At 62.0% G+C, this 21,054-nt stretch overlaps 3 protein-coding genes across 3 annotated transcripts; 2 read left to right on the top strand and 1 right to left on the bottom strand.

Moving 5' to 3' along the window:
* Window positions 1–1,864: 1,864 nt before the first annotated feature.
* Window positions 1,865–7,276, top strand: UBE2I (ubiquitin conjugating enzyme E2 I). Its single transcript, XM_049768356.1, has 7 exons — window positions 1,865–2,013; window positions 3,460–3,538; window positions 3,630–3,713; window positions 3,813–3,885; window positions 5,239–5,348; window positions 5,436–5,515; window positions 5,839–7,276. Exons 2-7 carry the CDS (start codon window positions 3,473–3,475, stop codon window positions 5,900–5,902), a joined length of 477 nt encoding a protein of 158 aa, XP_049624313.1. The 5' UTR covers window positions 1,865–2,013; window positions 3,460–3,472; the 3' UTR covers window positions 5,903–7,276.
* A 2,399-nt stretch (window positions 7,277–9,675) lies between these two features.
* Window positions 9,676–19,283, top strand: BAIAP3 (BAI1 associated protein 3). Its single transcript, XM_049768358.1, has 34 exons — window positions 9,676–9,733; window positions 11,241–11,361; window positions 11,480–11,579; window positions 11,685–11,765; window positions 11,881–11,988; window positions 12,073–12,132; window positions 12,238–12,304; window positions 12,382–12,577; window positions 12,746–12,790; window positions 12,882–12,959; window positions 13,032–13,134; window positions 13,210–13,317; window positions 13,533–13,628; window positions 13,705–13,808; window positions 13,898–14,018; window positions 14,186–14,310; window positions 14,392–14,482; window positions 14,955–15,011; window positions 15,083–15,180; window positions 15,254–15,305; window positions 15,387–15,517; window positions 15,637–15,760; window positions 15,839–15,982; window positions 16,066–16,158; window positions 16,247–16,438; window positions 16,510–16,578; window positions 17,338–17,417; window positions 17,486–17,594; window positions 17,681–17,752; window positions 17,834–17,914; window positions 17,993–18,107; window positions 18,179–18,302; window positions 18,387–18,592; window positions 18,680–19,283. The coding sequence occupies exons 2-34, from the start codon at window positions 11,249–11,251 to the stop codon at window positions 18,781–18,783; spliced, it is 3,447 nt and encodes a 1,148-aa protein (XP_049624315.1). The 5' UTR covers window positions 9,676–9,733; window positions 11,241–11,248; the 3' UTR covers window positions 18,784–19,283.
* TSR3 (TSR3 ribosome maturation factor) lies at window positions 19,131–21,050 on the bottom strand. Its single transcript, XM_049768350.1, has 6 exons — window positions 20,908–21,050; window positions 20,608–20,827; window positions 20,261–20,454; window positions 19,819–19,992; window positions 19,666–19,729; window positions 19,131–19,468 (listed from the first exon to the last, which is right to left on the bottom strand). Exons 1-6 carry the CDS (start codon window positions 21,020–21,022, stop codon window positions 19,285–19,287), a joined length of 951 nt encoding a protein of 316 aa, XP_049624307.1. The 5' UTR covers window positions 21,023–21,050; the 3' UTR covers window positions 19,131–19,284.
* Between the last annotated feature and the right edge of the window lie 4 nt (window positions 21,051–21,054).

Below are 21,054 nucleotides of genomic sequence, written 5' to 3' on the forward strand. Positions count from 1 at the left end.
CAAACGGTAAGAAAGGACCTGGAGTGATCGCATGGTGGTAGGACATTTGCCTTGCATGCTGTCTACCCGGGACAGGCCGGGTTCAATCCCCAGCATCCCATATGGTCCCCTAAACCTGCCAGGAGCGATTTCTGAGCACAGAGCCAGGAGTAGCCTCTGAGCACCGCCAGGTGTGTCCCCCCCACCCCCCCAAAAAAAAAGAGAATCAAAAGGGGGAAAAAGACAAAGAGTCGATAAATAGAGCTTCATGGGGTCCAATAGCCAGAGTCTCCCTCAGCTAGGACCCAGTGTAGCTGCTGGCACACGCATGATCTTGGGTGGCTACCGGGTGTCTCTGCGGGCTGGGCTTGGCAGGGATCAGCACACTGTAAACCCTGTGTTTATTTTTTTATTTATTTATTTATTTATTTTGGTTTTGGGGCCACACCCGGCGATGCTCAGGGGTTACTCCTGCCTATCTGCTCAGAAATCGCTCCTGGCAGGCACGGGGGACCCTATGGGACACCGGGATTCGAACCAACCACCTTTGGTCCTGGATCGGCTGCTTGCAAGGCAAACGCCGCTGTGCTATCTCTCCGGGCCCGGCACCTTTGTTTTAAAACCAGAGGCTTCCCCGCGGGCCCCATTTGACCCTGGAACCCTTGCTAGTCTTAGAACCCCAAATGAAAGAATGGGTGTCCTGCCCAGGCTGGCCGGGTGGGGCGGGGCATTTCCTGCCCAGCGTCTCCCAGAGAGTAAAGTGGGCATGTTGGGGTGTGCAGTAGTGTGAGCTCTGCAGGGATTTGGATCCTGGATCTCATAAAAACCCTCAGGTTCCTGCACCCCTGAGTGCAGTCCTGGGTACCCCGACTTCAGACTGGCCCATCCTCCCTGAGGGCAGGGCTCTGGGTCCAGGAAATTTCTGAAGCCCCCAGAGTACTGGGGTGGGAGCACCCGCAGAGTACTGAGTGGGAGTTAACTCAGAAAAGTACTGTGGTGGGAGAGGAGAACCCAGCCATCGAGGACTGGGGAATCCCAGCCTAGTGAGCACTGGGAGAACCTGGGGAGTCCACCTGGTGAGCACTGGGAGAACCTGCAGAGTCCCAGCATCGAGAGCAAGCATTGGGTGGCAGGAGGAGGGAAAAGGAAGGGACATGGTTGCAAGGGGGCTACTGTTGGGGATTGGGGGGGGCCAGAGCTCCCCATCCCGAGGTGGGGGGTCAGGATCGAGCAAGTCCAAGGCCGCCCCAGCGCCAGCGCCAGCGCCCCTCCCCCGCCGCCCAACAGCCCAGGTTAGGGAGCGTCGGCACTTGTGCACACCGTCGGTCGAAGAGGGCACGAGGCCTTTTGTACGGCGCCCGCCTGATTGGCCGCATTCGAAAGTCGCCCCGCCCAGGACCGCCGGCGCGCAATCGCGCGAGGTTCACCGGGCGCCGGGCTCAGGCGTGAGCGTTAGCGTCCTGCGACGCTGGCGAAGGCTGCTTGAGGCCTCGACAGCTCCTTGGGTGCCCGGCCGCCAGCGGCCTGCGCCAAAGAAGACCTCCGGGGCCAGCGCGGGGCATGCGCTGGTGCGCGCATCCGCGGAGCTCTCGCGTCGGCCTATCGCCTCCCCGCGGGGGCCAGCGGCGCCGCCCGGGCGGACGAGCCGGGCGGAGGGGAGACTTTGCAGACGGCTCCCTGGCGTGCGGGCGACGCCGGACTCCTTTAAGGGGAGAGGTGTCCCGCCGCCGCCTGACTGCGAAGCGGCCTCCGGGACGGGGCTCCGGGGCCGAGCCGGAGGTGCGGGGCGCGCGGCGGTCGGCCGAGGGGCGCGGGCGGCTGGCGGGCTGGCCGGCGGGCGGGCGCGGAGCGGCGCGCGGAGGGCGGCGGCGCTCGGGACAGGCGCGCGGCGGGCAGCCCGGATCAGGCCCCGCCCGGGGTCCTCGGGCGCTGGGGCTGCGCGCGGCGCGGGCTCGCAGGGAAGTCCCGAGACAAAGGAGCGGCCGTGTCCGCGTCCGCCTCGTCCGCCTCGCTCGCCGGGCCGCGGCCGCCCAGGTGAGCGGGGGGGCGGGCCGGGGGGTCTCTTGCGGGGCCCGGCGGAGGCGGACGCGGGGCCGGGCCGGGCCGCCCGCGTCCCGGCCGTGCGGGTTTCCGGGTCGCGGCGGGGAGCCCTGCACCCGCGGGACGCGGCCTGGCCGGGGCTGCGATGCGGGGGCCGGTGCCCGCCCCTGGCAACGGGCATCTCGGGGGGGCCCCTCGGGGGCGGGCTGGCTTCCCCGTCGCGGGCGCCGCCCCGGCTGGCTTTCGCAAAGTTGCAGCAGCACCCGCCTCTTGGCTTGGCGCGGGGGCGCCTCGCGGAGCTGAAGCTGGGTTTTGGGGGGGGGGTCCGAGTGCCTTGGGCGCCCCCAGAAACCTGGGTGTCCGCGGACACCCCGCTGCTGCCCCCCCGCTTGCTCCGATCGCGTCTCCGCAACAACCGGGGCCCCCCACCCGCCCCCGACAGCTTGTCTTGAGGACTGTGAGTTTGCTGCTGCTCCGAAGCAGCGAAGCCTTTTCCCCCCCACTTTGGCTGCGCCCCTGGATCCCTGGGACGGGCCGATTCCGGGCTGCTGCGCTCTTTGGGATGAGCTTAAAGGTGGAGTGGCATGGGGCTCGGCTGCTGCAGGCGCTCCCTGCCCACTTGTTGCCTGCTCCCACCCCCGATGGGGGGCCTGGGGAGCCCGGGCCCCCTGCCTGGATCATTTCCCCCACCTCTTTGTTTCCCTGCACAACTTGGTGCAGGTTGGCCTGGCAGCTAGGCCCCTCGCCCCGGGGCACTCAGTCTCAGTTGCTCTTGAGTTTCCGGTCCCCAACTCCTGCGCCTCCGCCTCGCCTCTTGGGGACCTGCCTCGTGCTCGACAGACCCGTCTGTCTGTCTACGCGGGTCTGTCTGTCTGGGTCACCGTGCAGGTGGAGCTCCTGGGGATGAGGGTGCCCGGCCCGCCCCAATGGCAGGGAACTGACTCACGCCCTGTGCCTGCTCGCCTCCCGCCTCGGCTGGGAGTGCCCCCTATTCTTGCGGTGTGCTAGGGCAGGCAGGGGGGGGTGAAGCATTGCTGATAAAAGTCTGGCTGTCCCGCCTGGCTTGGCTTACCGCCTTGGAGCTTGTTTGTAAGACTCTCCTGGAGGGTTGGGGCCAAGGCTGTTCCCCTTGATGAGTGCTGAGACGTGTTTGCTCTGGCCCTGGTCTGTCTTTTCCGCCCCAGGAGAGCGGGCGGCCCAGGCTGCACGTCCCATGGTGGCTCCATCCCCACGGACTGTAACGTGGGGGACGAGCGCCGCTCGCTCCTTCACCCTCTCATTGTGCAGTGGTTTGCTGGACCCCGCTGTGGCTCCCGACTGACTTACCCTTCAGACCTGTATGCCCCGGGAGGCCTCCTGACTCCGGTGCCACCCGCACTGGGGCTTTCATGGCTGGGCTGCTCCCACTCCTGCCCCCGCTGATTGGCCTGGCTCTTCCAGGGACGCTGCCAGAATGTCAGGGATCGCGCTCAGCAGACTTGCCCAGGAGAGGAAGGCGTGGAGAAAGGACCACCCCTTTGTAAGGCCCCTGGCCCCTCGGAGGGACGGGATGCCCCAACCCTTCCCTCCGAAAGGGAACAAGTGCTGATTGCTTGTGCTGTCCCTGCCAGGGCTTCGTGGCCGTTCCCACCAAAAACCCTGACGGTACCATGAACCTCATGAACTGGGAGTGCGCCATTCCGGGGAAGAAAGGGGTAAGCGTGGCTTGGAGAGGGCCAGACACGGCAGAGCGTGGTGGGTAGCCCAGCGGGGGCTGGGGTGGCTCCTAGGTTGATACTGTGTTTTCTGGGCAGACTCCGTGGGAAGGCGGCTTGTTCAAGCTTCGGATGCTCTTCAAAGACGATTACCCATCCTCCCCACCGAAGTGTGAGTGCAACTGTGGGCCCCTCCACACCCCCGTGGACTAGTGCTCCTGAGCCCAGAGTGCAGATGGACTAAGCGGTTCTGGTTGGCAGTGTCGGGGGCCAGTCTTCAGGCGCCCTCCCAGGCCTGGTGTTCAGGACAGACGGGCATGGCAGTTTCTGCCCAAGCTGGGATCGGGGTCTCAGGTGCAAGCCCCTGCTGTTCCTACGGAGCTGGGTTTGCTGCTCTTCCAGTGGCTGTTGGGAATGGCATAGACCGTTTGCGTGAGGTGTGGAGTACCTTGGGCAGGCAGGGATGGGTGCTGGCCACCCTGGATGTATTTGGGTTGTTTATGGCATTGGAGTAGCCGTGTAAGACCCATGTGATTGTCCTGGGAGTGAGTGTTTTGGGATCTGAATAGTGGGGGACTTAGGTGGTGTACAGAGCCCCTGTAGTTCCCAGATCCCAGCGCCTTTATGGGGCCGGCCATGCAGCTCTGAAGTGTCTGCGCAAGTGCTAGTGGGAGGTGAAGCCTGCGAGGGCCGAGTCAATGGGGGCCTGGGTTTGGAATGGGCCTCACCCAGCACAGGTGCTTTGAGCAGAAGGGGAGGGAGGCTGGGTGGGAGCAGGGGTGTGTGGCCCCTTCAGGGTCCATCTTGGACTGACCAAGGAGCTGTAGTATGTAAGAGAGAACTAAGGCTTGGCTGAGTCCACACTGGTGCAAAGTGCAGAGGACAGTCCAGGTACAGGTGGGGCAGGAGCAGGTGCTCTGTATTTGTAGTCCCTGGCTGGCCCCTGGAGGGCTCCGAGTCCCCCCAGGAGCACAGGAAGAGGTTGAGTGAGGCTGGTTGGGTGCCACCACTTGTGTGTGTGTGATAGCTGAGTCCCATCCCTAGACAGGACTGCTGGGGACTAGGCAGTCAGCAGTGGTATGCTGGGTTCTGGGGAGGCTCAGCCTCAGGGCATTGCTGGCTGTGGGTTATCTCAGGCTTGGGCTTTCTCTGCAGGTCAGGCGGGTCTGGGCCTGGTGTCTGCTCAAGTATTTGTTCAGGAGCTTGTGCTGGGAGAGGAAAGTTGAGGACCAGGCCCTCGACATGGGCGGCTGCATGTGTTCTTTTTTTTGGGGGGGCCACACCTGGTAACGCTCAGGGGTTACTCCTGGCTATGTGCTCAGAAGTTGCTCCTGGCTTGGGGGACCATATGGGACACCGAACCGCGGTCCGTCCAAGGCTAGCGCAGGCAAGGCAGGCACCTTACCTTTAGCGCCACCACCCGGCCCCTGCCCATGTGTTCTTAGGGCAGGAGAATGGGGCTCCCAGACCCTTTCTGTACCCTGGGTCTGTGCTCTAGCCCACCCTCTGCCCTCCCATCTTACAGGTAAATTTGAGCCGCCGCTCTTCCACCCGAATGTGTACCCCTCAGGCACAGTGTGCCTGTCCATCCTGGAAGAGGACAAGGACTGGAGGCCAGCCATCACGATCAAGCAGGTAGGCCCTGCATGACCCACCCCTGGCAGCATGCCCACTCCCCTAGCAGCGCCTGCCCCAGCACCCTCTGCTCTTGTCTCTGCCCAGATCCTCCTAGGGATTCAGGAGCTGCTGAACGAACCAAATATCCAAGACCCCGCTCAAGCAGAGGCCTACACGATTTACTGGTCAGTGGGGATGGCCACGCACTTTCCCTGCCAGGCTGATCCTGTTGCTGGGGTGGGAGGGGACACTTGTTCGGATGCCCTGTCCTTCTGGGTAATCCTGGCACTGCCCCATCATCTGTGCGGTCACCAGGCCCTGGTCCCTCTGCGTCAGGAGCAGACCATGCCAGGGGTGAGGTGGGGTGGCTCCTGGGAGGCCTGCTAGGCTTTGTGCTGGCTTTTCAGAGCTACTCCTCCCACCATATGTGTCAGTCCCTTCCCAGGTGTCACTTGTCACAGTGTAGCTCCCCTGTCTGTTACTAATACATTTGTTTCTCACCCCTCAGCCAAAACAGAGTGGAGTATGAGAAGAGGGTTCGAGCACAGGCCAAGAAGTTCGCACCCTCCTAAGCAGCGCCTTGGCAGCAGCAAGGAAGGGATTGGTTTGGCAGGAACTGGTTTACAACACTTGGCAAACCCACATCGCTCTGTACAATTCCTGGTCTGGGGGCGCCATCCCCATCTCCGCCACGCACCCTCCTCGCCCGGTTCACACACAGGGTCTCTTCCTTCCATCTTTTGTATTTTTGATTGTTCTGTACAATTCGCTTTTATTTTAATATTGATGTCAGTATTTCCACTGCTGTAAGGTTATAAACTTTCCTCGGGGGTGCGCGCGGACGCAGGCATGCTCCCCAGGCAGGGCCAAGAGGGCTCCAGGCCCCAGAAGCCCACCCCCCACCCCTGCTCTTCTCTGCACATCTGGGTTACGTTGCTTCCAGCCTCAGATCCAATCGCCAGCATCTCCCTTCCGCATCACTTCCTGTGTTTATATGGCGTTTTGTCTGTGTTGCTGTTTAGAGTAAATAAACTGTTTATATAAAGGTTTTTGTTGCATTCTTGTGTACAAGTGAGGAGGCCACGTGGCATGGTGGTCCCCCTGCTGCCTGGCCCTCCCGGCTTCAGGGACAGACCTGTGTGTGGAATCGGCACTGGCCCAGCTTCAGGGCTGCAGAATGGAGACCCCACAGCGGGCAGACGGCATTGGCACGGAGACTGCAGCCTGAGGGAGCAGAGACCTAGTGTCATCCTCAGAGCCTATTTTGCCGGCGGACAGACGGATGGACTGAAGGACCGAAGGACGGACCTGCAGTGCCCCTTCAGGAGGTCCCACAGACGGACTGCTTGTCCTGCCCAGCCTCCCCTGGCCCGTCTCCGTCATGAGTGGACCAGGTCTTGGTTGAGTCCAGAAGTAGCTTAGGGCAGAGGCCAGCTGCCCCTTCAGCACCAACCCGGACTGTTCAGCGGAACCTGGAGCCGCCCATGCGGAGGACCGGCCCTTGGAACTGGTTGCACAGACCTTGGGGAGCGGGGAACTGGCCTTTTCCGGATTATGAGCATGTTACCCTGGGGTGGGGAAGGCCACGGGGGGAAAGGCTCAGCGGTAGGTGTCTTGAAGCTCCCACAGGCCAGTGCCTTGTTTGCTCTTGCTGGACGGGTCTCCCAGCCGGGCTCACCGTGGAGCACACACCCACGCCCCAAAGCTGGTCCTGTTTTTTAGCACGTGGAGGTGATTGGTGTTTTAACAACTTGTGACTTCGCTAATGAAATGTCATTTTGTACCACGATCCTTGGCCTCACAAAGATGTGACTTGTAACCCAAGAATTCTGAGATGCGTTTGCTGTCTTTGGGGAGAGGGCTGTGCCCGGCATGAGGCACCTAAGGGCAGGACGGAGCCACATCTAGGACCCCCCCCCCCCAATTAAAGCACTTCCATCCTCTGCCCTCGAGTCCATTTCCTTTGCTGGCCTGACCTGCTTCGCAGGAGTTGGGTGGGGGGAAGCGGTAATCTTGCATGATGCCCTGTTCTGGGCAGGCAGTGTGCCAGGTTTGTGCCTTGCTGGAGGTGTTGCCCAGCTTGAGATAGCCCTGAGCCTTGCTGGGTGGGAAGCCCTGAGCACAGTGCCCAGCCGAGTTCTGGTTTCTCTGCGGGTTCCTGAACACACACCGAAGGTCTGCAGCACGGGGTCCAGTGTCTAGAATAGGCAGTGACCCTCGGGCCCAGTTGGCATGGGCTCTGTAGTGGGGGCGAGTCTTACGGCCACTTCACCCGGCCTTACCTGTTGTCCTGACCCAAGGTGCCAGGCTAGGAGCAGGTTCTCTGCTAGGGGGCTGTGCCTGGAAGTCCCAAAGCTGCCGCCAGAGGGTAGCAGTGCTGTTGGCACAGAAACACTCAAGGGATTTGGAGTTAGTTGCTCAGACCTCGAGGTCCCCCCACCCTGCGCTGTCTCCCTGCTCTATGTTTAAGATCCTGGTGGCAATGATCTCTTGCCCACTCCCCTACTGGCAGCCCCTTGCCTGCTTTTATCAAACTCTCCCCGGGGAGGCCAGAGAGCTAGAGCTGCGTAGCGATAGACCTTTGCCTTGCAATTAAGTGGGCAACCCAGGACGGACCTGGATTTGATTCCAGACATTTCATATGGTCCCCCGAGCCTGCCAGCAGGAATTTCTGAGCAGTAACCTCTGAGCACCGCAGGGTGTGACCCAGGGGGGGAAAAAATCAAACAGGGGCCGGAGAGATAGCATAGCAGCGTTTGCCTTGCAAACAGCCGATCCAGGACCTAAGGTGGTTGGTTTGAATCCCGGTGTCCCATATGGTCCCCTGTGCCTGCCAGGGGCTATTTCTGAGCAGATAGCCAGGAGTAACCTCTGAGCACCGCCGGGTGTGCCCCCCCCCAAAAAAAAAAAACCAACAACAATAAATTGTCTCTTTGGGGCTGGAGAGATTGGAGGTAGGGCGTTTGCCGTGCATGTAGAAGGACGGTGGTTCAAATCCTGGCACCCCATATAGTCCCCCGAGCCTGCCAGGTGCGATTTCTGAGCATAGAGCCAGGAGTAACACCTGCTTGGTGTGGTCTCTATAAAATATATATATATAAGGCTTTCCCCCCCCCTCCAGCTCCCTGCCAGCCCCTATCCCACCTTCCTCCTAGCTATCTGGTACCTTAATTCCCCGCTGTGACCCCCCCCCCATCGCCCCTCAGGTTCCCCTGAACATGAAGCTGCCCCAGATCTTCCTTCCCCCTGCTCCAACCCACGGGGGTCTATGGAGACTACGATGTCTCCCACTGCGGAACCCATGGCCCCGGGGGGCCCCACCCCGTGGTGCCTCGAGGGGACTGGACCCAGTGGAGGTGGATAGACACAGCATGAAGGCGGCTGCCATTCCTCTCTGCCCACCTCAGTCTCCCTGGCTGAAGGCCCCGCAGGCTGTAGGTGGGTCAGGGACGGGGGTCCCGGTCCCCCAGGGACAGAGATAGGTGTGAGCCGGCCCCCCCATTTCCTGTTTACCGCAGCCACAGCCTGGCTGCATCACCCCAAGCCGCCAAGGTCGCCATGGCAACAGGCCCGTTTGCTCAACAGGTTGTCGGGCAGGCTGTGTGGCCAGAGGGAGGGGCAGCAGAGACGCCCCTTGTCTGGCCCCTTTCCCCCATTCTTTCCTGCCCTCCCCTCTGCCCCTCACTCTCCTCCCCCCTACACAAACAGCTGGTGTTCTGCGGGTGTCAATCTGGTGCCCTTCGGCTGGACCCAGAAACAGTGGGGAGAGCTGAGCTGGGACTATCCTGGGCACACACACCTCACCGCTTTCCCCTGTGATCCCCAGAAAAAGTCTCTGCTCTGAAGGGGCTCCCAGCTTTGGGCGCTGGACCTGGCCTGAGCCCCCCGCACTGCAGACTTGTCCCTAGAGACAGGGACTCCGGGGGCATCTCTGAGACCTGGCAATGTCCAGCAGGATATGCCAGAGAGGCCGGTGCAGCCTCCAGCCTGGGGCTGGTGGGTGACAGGAAAGGGACAGAGCTGGTCCAGCCGCCCGCCCACCCCAGCCTGGCAGCAGCAGGTGGCGGGGGGGGGGCAGATCATCCCACACTGAGCCCCCCCAACCCTGCAGGCAAGGCCCGTGAGGCCTCCCATATATAATTAGAATTGGGTGGGGGGACCCAGAAGAAGGGAGAGTCTCAGGGGGCTGAGCCGGGGTTGGCTACGCCAGGAACCATCGCAGTGGGGATGGGATTCTGGGGACGGGGGGCTGTGGGCGGGCCGGGGACAGACGCCGCCCCGTCCACTTGGCCCCGCACCGCCCGTTCGGCCCCGCCCCTCCTCCCGCATCCACAGTCGTCTTCGCTGGCGGTTTGGAGCGGCCGTGGTACCTCTGCAACCCGGACCCCGCGGCCCGGCCCACAGTGAGTGTCGCCGTCGGGGTACGGCCCGCCCCACCCACTGCAGACGGGCGCCAGTCTCTGCCCCGGCTCCCGGCTGCGGGAAGGGGCACCCGCGACCACCGCCCTTTATTCCCAGGCCAGGTAAACCCTCTCCAGGTCGGGGTGCAGCCTGGGACTCCGGGAACGGAGCTGTGCAAGGGTTTCCCATGCAGGCTGTTCTCATGGGAGACCCTCAGCCTCTCTAGAGCCCCTGAGCCAGCCAGGCTCGGATCCCCTCCTGGTGGGGACAGGGCAGGCGAAAGCCTTGTTCCAGTGTCCCAGTGTGCAACTGCTGCACGACGGCCTCTGGGGACCCCCGCAAGGATAATAGATGTGTCAGTGAACCCCCCCACTTTGGTTCACCTGCAGGGGCATGTGGAATGTGGGGGGGGGCATGCATGCACGGAGGACCTGTGGGTCAAGGGAGAGGAAGCCCCCGACAAGGGCTGACTGCTCAGTATGGACCCCCCTCCCCACGTGGGCTGGAGGTGTCTACCTCGCCTCACCTGCAGAGCCTGAGGACACCTGGACCAGCTCTGTCCTATCTGCAGGCTCTGGGCTCTGGCCCTGGGAAGGGTGTTGGGGACGCAGGCAGATTTGGGCCAGCACTCTCCCACCTGGTGGGCGACCCAGTGCTGGGAGCTCCTAGGACCATCGGTGGGTGTGAGGCATCCGGAGGGTCTCGGGGGAAGGGGCTACAGTGGCAGGGGGGGCGCCCCATCCTTGCCAATCTGGCCACTTGGCTCCTGCGTCACTGTTTGTCCCCAGGACTGCAAGCCCCCGAGCCCCCACTACAGGCAGACGCAGCTGGCGGTTGCCCTGGCAACAGCTAAAGCAGTGTCCGCTCCCTCCCTGCTCTGGGGGGCTGTAGAGGGAGCTGGAGGAAGAGGGGACTCTTGAAGCTCATCCTTGGAGGCCCTACACTGCCTGAGGTGCCCTCAAATGCAGGAGGTTCTCCCAGGAGCCCCCCAGATCTCGGTCCCCCTTCCCCTCCCACCAGGTGTGACCCAGGGAGCCCCTGACTGGACAGGTGGGAGCACTGGGGAGCAGGACCAGGAAAGAGCCTGGGCCGCCAGCCAGCTGCCCCGAATGGTCCTTTGTAAGATTTGGGCTCCCACATGTCTCCCCATCTCACCTGAGCACAGGCACCAACTGCAGTGACAGCTACACTCACTGAGTGCCCCATATGTCTTGGCCCCACTGAGCAAGTGAGTGGCACCAAGACCGGCAACCATGCTGTAGCACTGTCCCCCAACCTGAGTGTCCATCTGGGCAGCAGTCTCTGTAGGGAATCCCTGGCAGCTCCCTCCATGGGTCCATGGGACCGCTGACAGGTGCCAGCTAGTGGCACCGAGTTCCACGTATCATATGGTGTCTGAGGGCCATATCCAGTGGCTTGACTGCCCAGCATCAAGGGGCACTGCAGAGAGGGACCCGGGCATGTTGGGACAGGCTATGGGCTGCGAGGTATGAAGGCCGCTGTTCACAGGTCCTGCCATGTCCTCGTTGCTGGAGGTGAAGAGTAGCATGATACGCCAAGTGCAGGGTCGCCCGGCTGCCCGTCGCAAGCTGGACCAGCCTGATGTCCAGGGGCCTGCCTCCGCAGCCTGGTGCGTGCCTCCCTTCCCATGCCCTGCACACTTCACAGCCACCACGGGGTCACCGCCCCAGAAGGGAGGTGCTGCCTGGGACTGGGCAGTCCTTGACCTGAGCTGTCCTGTCTTGTAGGCCGGGGAGCGGTGTGGAGACAGTGGACGTGTTTGCTCAGATGCGCCAGGTGCTGAGGACTGGGGAGAGTCGGCGGGGGCGAGGACTTCCGCACCCTGAGGTGAGGGAGCTGCTCTTGGTGCCCACCCTGCTCACCCTCCCTCCTGAACCTCCGCTTTGGGTAGCTGCAGGCCCCGCCCTGCCCTCAGAGCCCTGTCCCCCATAGGTGGTCCTGCGCAGTGGCTCGCCTCCACCTGCAGAGCCTGTGGACCCAGCCCGTGGGCTGGCAGCGCTGTCCCCGGAGGAGGTAAGCAGTAGAGGCCTGGACCCCACCATAGCTGCCTGGTCAGGCTAGGGTAGAAGGGTCGGGAGGGCAGAAGGAGGGGCTGATTTCAGGGCGCACACACCCCCTCCGCCTGCAGGTGGAGATGCTCTACCAAGACGCCTTGTACACGGTTCTGCATCGCGCGGGAACCATGGATCCCCACCACGTGGACGACCAGGAGGCCCTGCTGCTGTACCTGCAACAGGTGAGCTCCCCCCACCCCCTGTGGCCCCTGCTAAGGGCCTGCCTGCTGTGAGTCACCCGAGTCCCCCATCTGCCCTCCTCCCAGGTGTTTCACAGCAGCCCTGAAGAGCACGCCAAAGCCCTGGAGCATGTGCAGAAGGCCAAGGTGAAGACGATGTACACTAGGCAGGGATGGGCAGGCTCTGAGCAGGGCAGGGATGGGCGGGGCACTTCTGCCTCTAAGTCTACCCAGCGCCTGTCCTGCCTACAGGCCCCCACCTATGCCCTCAAAGTGTCCGTGATGCGTGCCAAGAACCTACTGGCCAAAGACCCCAACGGTGAGGGGCCCATGGGGCGACAGTGGGCAGTGGGGCTGTCGGGGCAGAGCCCAGGAACTGAGTTCCCATTCACCCAGGCTTCAGCGACCCCTACTGCATGCTGGGCATTGTGCCAGCCACGGGGACCCTCCAGGAACCCAGTCCTCACAAAGAGCAGCGCTTCAGCTTCCGCAAGGGAAGTAAGCGAGGCGGTCAGCCCCCCACCAAGTGGATGCAGGTCACCGAGGTCAAGAGCAGCACCCTGAATCCTGTCTGGGAGGAGCACTTCCTCTTGTAAGCCCCGTGCCCCGATGCTGGCTTCTGGGCCCTGCCTGGATCTTGCCCGGGTGATGGGCAGGAGCCATGGACCTGCAGTCTGGGGAGCACAGGAGGGAACACGGGCTCTAGTTGGGACCTGGTCGGGCTATCCCAGCAGCTTGGCCCCTCTCTGCTCCCTCCTAGTGAGATTGAGGATGTCAGCGGGGATCAACTTCACCTCGACATCTGGTACAGAACCAGTGGCCCACCAGGGTCTGAGGGGGCCTTAGGAGGGGCGCTCGGCCGGGTCCCCTCAACCCGTCTTACCTGCCTGGTCCAGGGACCATGATGATGAAGTGACTCTGGGGGAGGCCTGCCGGAAGCTGAATGAAGTTATTGGCTTGAAGGGCATGAGCAGGTAATGCAGGCTGAGAGAGGCAGAGCCCAGAGATTCTCAGGTGGGAGACTAAGCCCACCCTGCTGTGCCCAGATACTTCAAGCAGATTGTCAAGTCAGCGCGAGCCAATGGGACAGGAGGGTCTGCTGATGATCACAGCGATGATTTCCTTGGCTGCCTCAATATACCCGTCCGGGTGAGTGGGCTCCGAGCCAGCATACGGGGGCTTCGGGAAGGGGGGGAACAGGGCTGGTCTGAACCCTTCCCACAGGAGGTGCCAGTGGCAGGTGAGGATCGCTGGTTTAGGCTGGAGCCACGCTCCAGTGCCTCCCGGGTGCAAGGCGACTGTCAGTTGGTGCTGAAGCTGATCACCACGCAGGTGCGAGTCCACCCCTGCCCATCCATCTCACCCCTGTCCAGACCATCCTCACCTCTGCCCGGTTCATCCTTACCCCTGCCATTTGGCCCTCACCCTGCCCTGCACCCTCCCTCTGGACCCTTCATGCCCTGCATCTGGTCCTGTCACTCCCACCGCCCCAGCCTGCCACTTCAGAAGTGGCCCAGCAGGGCTGGTGACTGTGGCCTGTCATGCAGAGGGACACTGCTATGAGCCAGAGTGGGCGCTCAGGCTTCCTGTCATACCTCTTGCTGCTCAGCCGGCTGCTGCAGTTCGAGCTCGGGGCAGAGCAGGTAGGGGACCCAGAGCCTGAGGGGATGAAATCTCCCGCCTCTGCGGCTCTGTCCACCCTGGCTTCCTCTACCCCAGGCCAACCCCAGCAGCTGGCAAGGGGAGCTGAGTGGGGCAGCGGCCACTGTGCTCTGCCTGCATGGTGCCCAGAACGACTTGTCGCCACTGCAGCTGGCCGTATTGTGAGTGGACAGGGTGCTGTGGAATTTGGAAAGGCGGTAGGTGCCCAGACCTTGCTCCCAGCTCCAGCTCAGGTCCCCCCTCCCCACAGGCACTGGCAGGTCAGTAGCCGCCACCATCAGACCTGCACCTTGGACTACAGCTACTTGCTAGGGCTGCTGGAGGAGATGCAGGCGCTATGGGAGGAGGCAGCCTCGCTGGCGCAGGACCAGGTGGGTCCCTAGGGTGCCCTAAACCGTCTGGGCTAAGTGCCCAGATGCATGTGAGGGGAGCAGCGCTCACAAGGTGGGGACTCATGGGGTTGAAGCAGGCCAGCTGACCTGACTGACGGGCACTTTGGGGATGAGATGAGGGGCAAGCCTCAATGCCCTGCCCGCAGGAAGAGAGCCTGGCCCACAGCTTCTCAGCCTTCTCAGAGTTCGGGTTGCAGCTGCTGCGCGGGCTCCGGGACTACTTTCCTGCTGCCAACAGCAGAGCTGTGGACCGCCTGGAGCAGCTGTTAAGGTTTGCAGGATGTGGGGTAGACGGGGCGGGACGGACAGCAAGCAGGTGAGTGCAGGTGAGTCACCCATCACCCTTGCACAGGTGTCTCAGCAAGCTGCAGCTCTTCCGATCCTCCCTGGAGAACTGCCCGTCCGTGATAGACCTAAGCTCGGACATCACAGCAGCTATCAAGGTGCGTTTGGGAGCGTGGCCCCTGCGCTCTGCCAGGTCCATTCCAGGCCTCGCCCCTCACAGCAGGCCCCGCCCACACCCACAGACCACGCCCCAAACAGGCCTCTCTCCAATCACCATGCAGGCCATGCCCCTCTCATAAGGGCCCCGCCTCGCTCACCCACAGACCACGCCCTCTCAGAAAGACCCACCCCTCAAGCAGGCTCCTCCCCAATTATCATACAGGCCACGCCCCTTTAGAAGGTCTCCGCCCCACTCACCTCATGTCAGATCCATGTTCTCAGACCACGCCCCATATGGTCGAGGGCCACGCCCACACCAGCAGGCCACGCCCCACACATCCACAGGTCCCTCCCTCACACCCAGACTCCACCTCCACACCCAAGCCACGCCCCTTCGCCCTGCAGGCCCCGCCCTCCCGCTGCTCCCTACTTCCAGGGTCTTAGCCCCCAACACGCCCTGCTCCCTTTCAGAAAGGCAATCGTGACTGGTTTGACCGACTCCTGGATGCCAAGAGTCCTCGCAAGCAGGTGGGCGCCCACGTGTGTGCATGGAGGGACCGGTAAACTGCAGCCAGGGGTCTGACCCAGCCTCTCTGCAGCTTGGTCCTCAGCGCCTGGCGGGGCTGGTGGAGCTGGCGGATGCCCTCTACGAGGACCTGCAGTCCTGCTACAGCGTCTACGACAGCATCTTCCGCAGGTGGGAGTCCTCCCCCCCACCCTCTGGCCCATAGGGCCCAGGGGAGCAGGCGTCTGAAGGGTGTGTTTTGCAGCATCATCAAGATGGATTTCTTCATCCTGACCTTCCGGCAGCTGGAGCAGCTGGTGAGGGGCCACGTGGCCACCCACTGTGGGTAGTTTGGGCTCCCTGCGGCCAGTAGTGGCCTCACCCACACTCCCGGACAGGTGGCTGAGGAGACGTGGGTGCTGACCAAGGAGCTGAGCCCCAAGATGACCCTGGAGGTGGCCTCGAAGCTCTTTGAGCTCTACCTGACCCTGGCCGATCTCCAGCGCCTCTGGGACTGTGTCCCTGACCGGTGGGCACTCACCCCCACCCGCTGCCTGGCATTGGTCAGAGGGGAGCCTCATCCTGGTACTGGGGTGCCAGATATGGGGCAGGCATCAGGTTGAGCACTAGGCAGCTTTCTGCTTGCAGGGATTCCAGCGCTTTGGCCCTTGCGGACATCCATGTCCCATTTTTGCCGGCTGTGAAGCTTTGGCTGCAGGCCCTGCAGGAGCAGGTCAAGTGCAGGCTTCAGAGTGCTGTGGAAGGGGACACGGTGAGCAAGCACTGGGTCTGTGGGACGCTGGGCTTCCTGGGGCTTCCCCCATGTGCCAACTTTCTGCTACCCTCCCAGCTGGAGCCCACGGACACCTCGTCCAAGCACAGCAGCTCCGCCGCCACAGCCAGCCTGTGCTTCAGTCACACCCAGGAGCTGTGGGTTCGCCTGGCATGGCCTGACCCCGCACAGGCCCAGGAGCTGGGCACGCAGCTCAGCCAGGTGTGTGGGTCAGGGGAGGGTCTGACGAGAAAGAGGCCAGTGGGCTGTATGTAGAACGAGCCTCTCTGCACATCTGCCCACAGGACCTATGTGAGGCCGCACTCTTCTACACAGAACAGCTGCGCAGGAAAGCGGATGCAGAGCCTGGTGCTGCTGGTTGCACCCTGAGTGAGCAGGTGAGGCCCCGAGTGAGCCCATGAGCTGCGTGGGCTGGGCCCTGTGGTTCAGATGGGCCCTTAACCATGTCTTTTTATGCATCTACAGCTCTGTGTGGTCCTAAATAATGTGGAGTTTATACGCAAGGCGGCAGGACAGGCGCTTCGAGGCCTGGCCTGGCTAGAAGGGTCAGAGCTGCTACAAGGGGGTCTCCCCCGGCCCCTGCTGAGCTGCTCCCAGGCCCTGGATGAAGACCTGCAGCGGGAGGCACACACAGTCACTGCACACCTGACCTCCAAGGTGGGCAGGGAGCTCGGAGGGTACCCCAGCCCAACCCCATTTAGCATCCTGCTAAATCCTGCAATCCGCAGATGGTGGGTGACATCCGGAAGTTCGTGCAGCATGTCGGCCTCTCTCCTGACTCCATCCAAAATGAAGAGGTGAGGGGCCAGGACAGAACAGGGAGGGCACTTGCCTTGCACGCAGGAGAATCAGATTTGATCCCCGGCACCAATTAGGTTCCTATGCCCTGCCAGGAGTAACTCCTGAGCACAACTGGCTTTGTCCCTAAGACAAAAACAAAACAACAAAAAAAGAGGGCTGGGGGACGGAGAGATAGCATGGAGGTAAGGCATTTGTCTTACATGCAGACGGATGGTGGTCTGAACCCCAGCATCCTATATGGTCTGAGCCTGCCAGGAGCGATTTCTGAGCGTAGAGCCAGGAATAACTCCTGAATGCTGCTGGGAGTGACCCAAAGACCAAAAAAAAAGTGGGGGGCTGAGCAATAGCCCAGCAAGTATGGCATTTTCCTTGCACACAGCCAACCCAGGCTCAAGCCCTGGCATCCCAAACGGTCCCCTGAGCCTGTCAGGTGTAATTTCTAAGCACAGAGTCAGGAGGAACCCGAGTGTCATCAGGAGTAGCCCAAGAACAAAGAAAAAGAAGAGGTGAGACCAGAGAGGTTTGGGTCTAGCAGGGAGGTGTGGACAAACATGGATGTACCTGTCTGCACCGTACTTAGGTAAGCTAGTCTGTGAGGTATTAGGTACATAGGGGTGTGTGTGTACACATCCAAGATACGTGTCTACATGCAGTGCACACTGGGATGATGGATAACCACAGAGCACATGCGCACATAGGGTTTGCGGAAGTACCCAGGGTGGGGGTGAATGTCTATGAACTGGGGTCATCCACAGGCTGTGGCCCCACTCCTCAAGTACCTGGATGAGAAGCTGGCACTGCTGAATGCCTCGTTGGTGAAGGGGAACCTCAGCAGGTAAGATGGTAGAGGGGTGAGGGGCGGGTGGGCCTGGAGGCCAGTGACAAGACCCCTTGTCCCCACAGGGTGCTGGAGGCGCTCTGGGAGCTGCTCCTCCAGGCCATCCTGCAGGCTCTGGGGGCCAACCACGACGCCTCTGCTGACTTCTACGAGCGCTTTCACTTCACACTGGAGGTAGGCGGCGTCTTCCCTGCCCTGCCCTGCCCTGCTCTTCCTGTCTTCCAAGGTGCCCATCTCCACTTCTTCTCGCCCAACTCTAGGCCCTGGTGAATTTTTTCCACGCCGAGGGCCAGGGCCTGCCCTTGGAGAGCCTGAGGGACGGCAGCTACAAGGTGAGGCCTTGGACATGGGGCAGGAATGGCCAGGAGAACCAGGAAGGGCATAGGGCTGGAGTTGTGTTACTATCCCTGCAGAATCTGGAAGAGGAACTGCGCCTGCACCAGTGCTCCACACGCGAGTGCATCGAGCAATACTACCTGGACAAGCTCAAACAGGTGGGCGCCTGGCCAGGGTGGGGGCCACTGGGAGCCCCACTGCTTCCTGCTTACACACACATCCCACCGTCTTCACAGGCCCCACAGAACCGCTTCGGGCGCCTGAATGTGCGCTGCCACTATGAAGTGGCTGAGCAGCGGCTGGTGGTGGCGGTGCTGCATGCTGCAGACCTGCCACCCCTGGACGCCAATGGTGAGAGGGCATAGACAGCTGGGTGCAGGGCCCAGCAGGAAGGACTCTTGACTTATAGCCCCCCACCCCAGGTCTGAGCGACCCCTTTGTGATCGTGGAACTGGGTCCTCCACATCTCTTCCCGATGATACGCAGTCAGAGGACGCAGGTGAAGAGCCGCACGCTGCACCCCGTGTTTGATGAACTCTTCCACTTGTGAGTGCCCTCTGTCTGCTGTGGGGAGCCAGGGTGAGCTGAGCGGGGCTGGTCCTCCAGGTGACCTTGTGCCTGTGCCCGCAGCTCCGTGCCTGCTGAGGCCTGCCGCCGCCGTGCCGCCTGCGTGCTCTTCACCGTCATGGACCATGACTGGCTCTCATCCAACGACTTTGCTGGGGAGGCGGCCCTGGGCCTGGGGAGCATCAGCGGGGTGGCAAGGCCCCAGGTGGGGGGTGGCCTGAGGGCTGGACAGCCCATCACACTGTACCTGCGCCGGCCTCGAGCCCAGGGTGATTGAGGGTGACTGGCCAGGGGAGGTCACGGGGGGAGGACAAAGAGCACCCAGGGCCTGACACTCATCCTGCCTTACCTTCCAGTGAGGTCGGCGCTAAGAATGCTTGAAGGACGCCCTAGCAAAGAAGCACAGGACTTTGTGAGGCGGCTGAAGGAGTTGGAGAAGAGCATGGAGGCCGACCCCTGAGCCTGGTCGGCTCACCCGCCTGCCTGCCACCCCTTTGCTCTGTGTTGTATCCTGTGCGCTTCCTTCCTTTGCCCCTATGCTGACTTAGATGATAGCTCCAGGGGCCCAGAATCTGCCCTGGACTGTGTGGGGTAGGCCTGGCCCCAGGTGAGTGGGGGTTGCCAGGTCTTGTCTAGAGACATGCTGGGGTGAAAAGTTAGGCCAGACATAGAAGCTCCATCCTCATGGTGCCCAGTGGGCATTTGGAGGCAGCTGTAAGTACCAGTATATGTGGTTCTTGTGGACACCCCATTCTGCTGGGCCACCCAGGTCCTCCCAGGCCAGATGTAGAAAGAAATACTCCAGGGTTTGCTTGGCCACAGCTTCATTGGAAGGGTCCCACACAGCCCCAGGCCTGGGAGAATTGAGCATTGGTGCTGTCCCAGGCCTGTCACCCATCAGGCCCACACCCCACATGCTGCCACTGTCCTGCCTGCGAAATACAACTGTGTGCAAGCTCAGTCAGTCTGCCATGTCTTGGGTCCTGGATGCGTCTGTGGGGGGACCCTGACCCCCCAGTTCTGCAGCCGCTGCTTCAAGCCCATCGTTGCCTCCCTTGTCCTCAGCGTCCGATTCTGATTCCTCAGAATTATCCTCACCATCATCGCTGCTGTCGCTGTCACTGTCACTGCTGTCTGAGGGCAACCTAGAAGGAGATTTCAGGAATTTCAAACCTGGCCACTGTAGGCTCCCACCCTACCCCCCCCCCCCCAGGGGCCATGTCACATTCTTCCACAGTGGGGTCCTTCCCATAAAGACAAGCCTGGCTTAGTGTCTGGGACAATGCCCTGTGGGGGTGGCCTCGGGCCCAATGCCCGTGAATATGGGAAACTCATGACATACCTGGTGCCAGCTGAAGGCCTGTTGAGGTTTGCACACACTCGGTCCGAGTCCACATCAAAAGGGTCTACAGAGGAAAACAAGGGTCATGAGTCCTGGGTAGGGTGGGGGGGTGGTGGAGGAAGAGCACCTGAGTCGGGGTGTACAGGGCCTCACCAATCTCTTCCTTGGGTTGCTCTGTGGCCTGGGCCAAGTAGCGCTGTTCTGCCTGTTCGATATCCTTAGGGCCGCTGCAGGCTGCGTACTGCTCCAAGAGTGCCTGGTTCAGCTCCAGGAAGCCGGGGCCCCACTTGAACTTCCCCAACAAAGCGGCAGCCACGTCAGAAAAACCTGGGGGTGAGGAGCCAGGAAGTGGGGGGCCTGAGATGAGGTTCTGGGGTGGGATTGCTGAGGCCCCCAACTGCTCCATGTCTCAGCAGGGCAGAGGGACTGCAGACCGGATGGGTGTACTGGTGACAGGCAGAGCCACTCGGGGCACGCTGACTGGTACAGGTTTCAGCCTGTTGCCTCTCTCTCCCCGCCAGATAAGGACCTCAGGTGGCCACTGGGATAAGAACTCCAGCTGGTGTCCACCGCGTCCCCAGCTGCTGCAGCTCACCCAGGATGCAGAAGGTGGCTGCAAAGGCCTCCACGCAGGACAGCTTATGGGGTCGGCCGTAGTTCACAGGGTTGGCAGCTACCAGGTGGGGCAGCAGGCGATGGTGGCTGCCCCTCATCTTCCCAAAAGGTGTCTCTTCTAGTCTGGCCCAGGAGCAGTCAATGACTGCGACCCCTGATGAGGCTACCAGCGACCTGAGGGGGTTAAGGTAAGGCTAAAGCAGAAACTGACCCGCATGTAGGTCCCAAGAGGTGGGTCTGTGACGATGACCCAACAAGAGGCTGGGCAACTGGGGTCATCTTGGGGGGAAGCCCTCGCACCACACTGACCAGCTCTTTCCCAATTACCTGTCTGCGGGGGACACGTACTGGGAGCCCATGGGGCTGAGCACTAGGCCCCCGAACCTCTGGCCTAGGCGCAGGCAACGCACCAGGCCCAGGCGGGCCAGTTTGCGTCCGGTGCAGCGGCGGGGGTCGCAGTGGCCCAGCTCCCACATGGCCAGCGGGCAAGGCAGCTTCGCCAGACCCGGGTTGGCTTCATACTTGGCCGCCTCTGGCTGCACAGACGCTGCAAAGACAGAAACCATCCCGGGCTCGAACCCTGACCCGATCCTGCATCCCCGACATCCGGCCCAGCGCCCCACTCACCGCGCAGCGCCGCACCCAGCTCGTCTGGGAACTCGTCCAGGGCTGAGACATGAGGTCGCCGTGCACGGCCAGCACCAGCCCCCGCAGATCTCCTGCGGCCCTTGGCGGGACGCATGGACCCGACACTCAAGCCCCGCAGCGCCCACT

Source organism: Suncus etruscus, chromosome 2 (assembly GCF_024139225.1).
Source record: "Suncus etruscus isolate mSunEtr1 chromosome 2, mSunEtr1.pri.cur, whole genome shotgun sequence".
NCBI lineage: Eukaryota > Metazoa > Chordata > Mammalia > Eulipotyphla > Soricidae > Suncus > Suncus etruscus.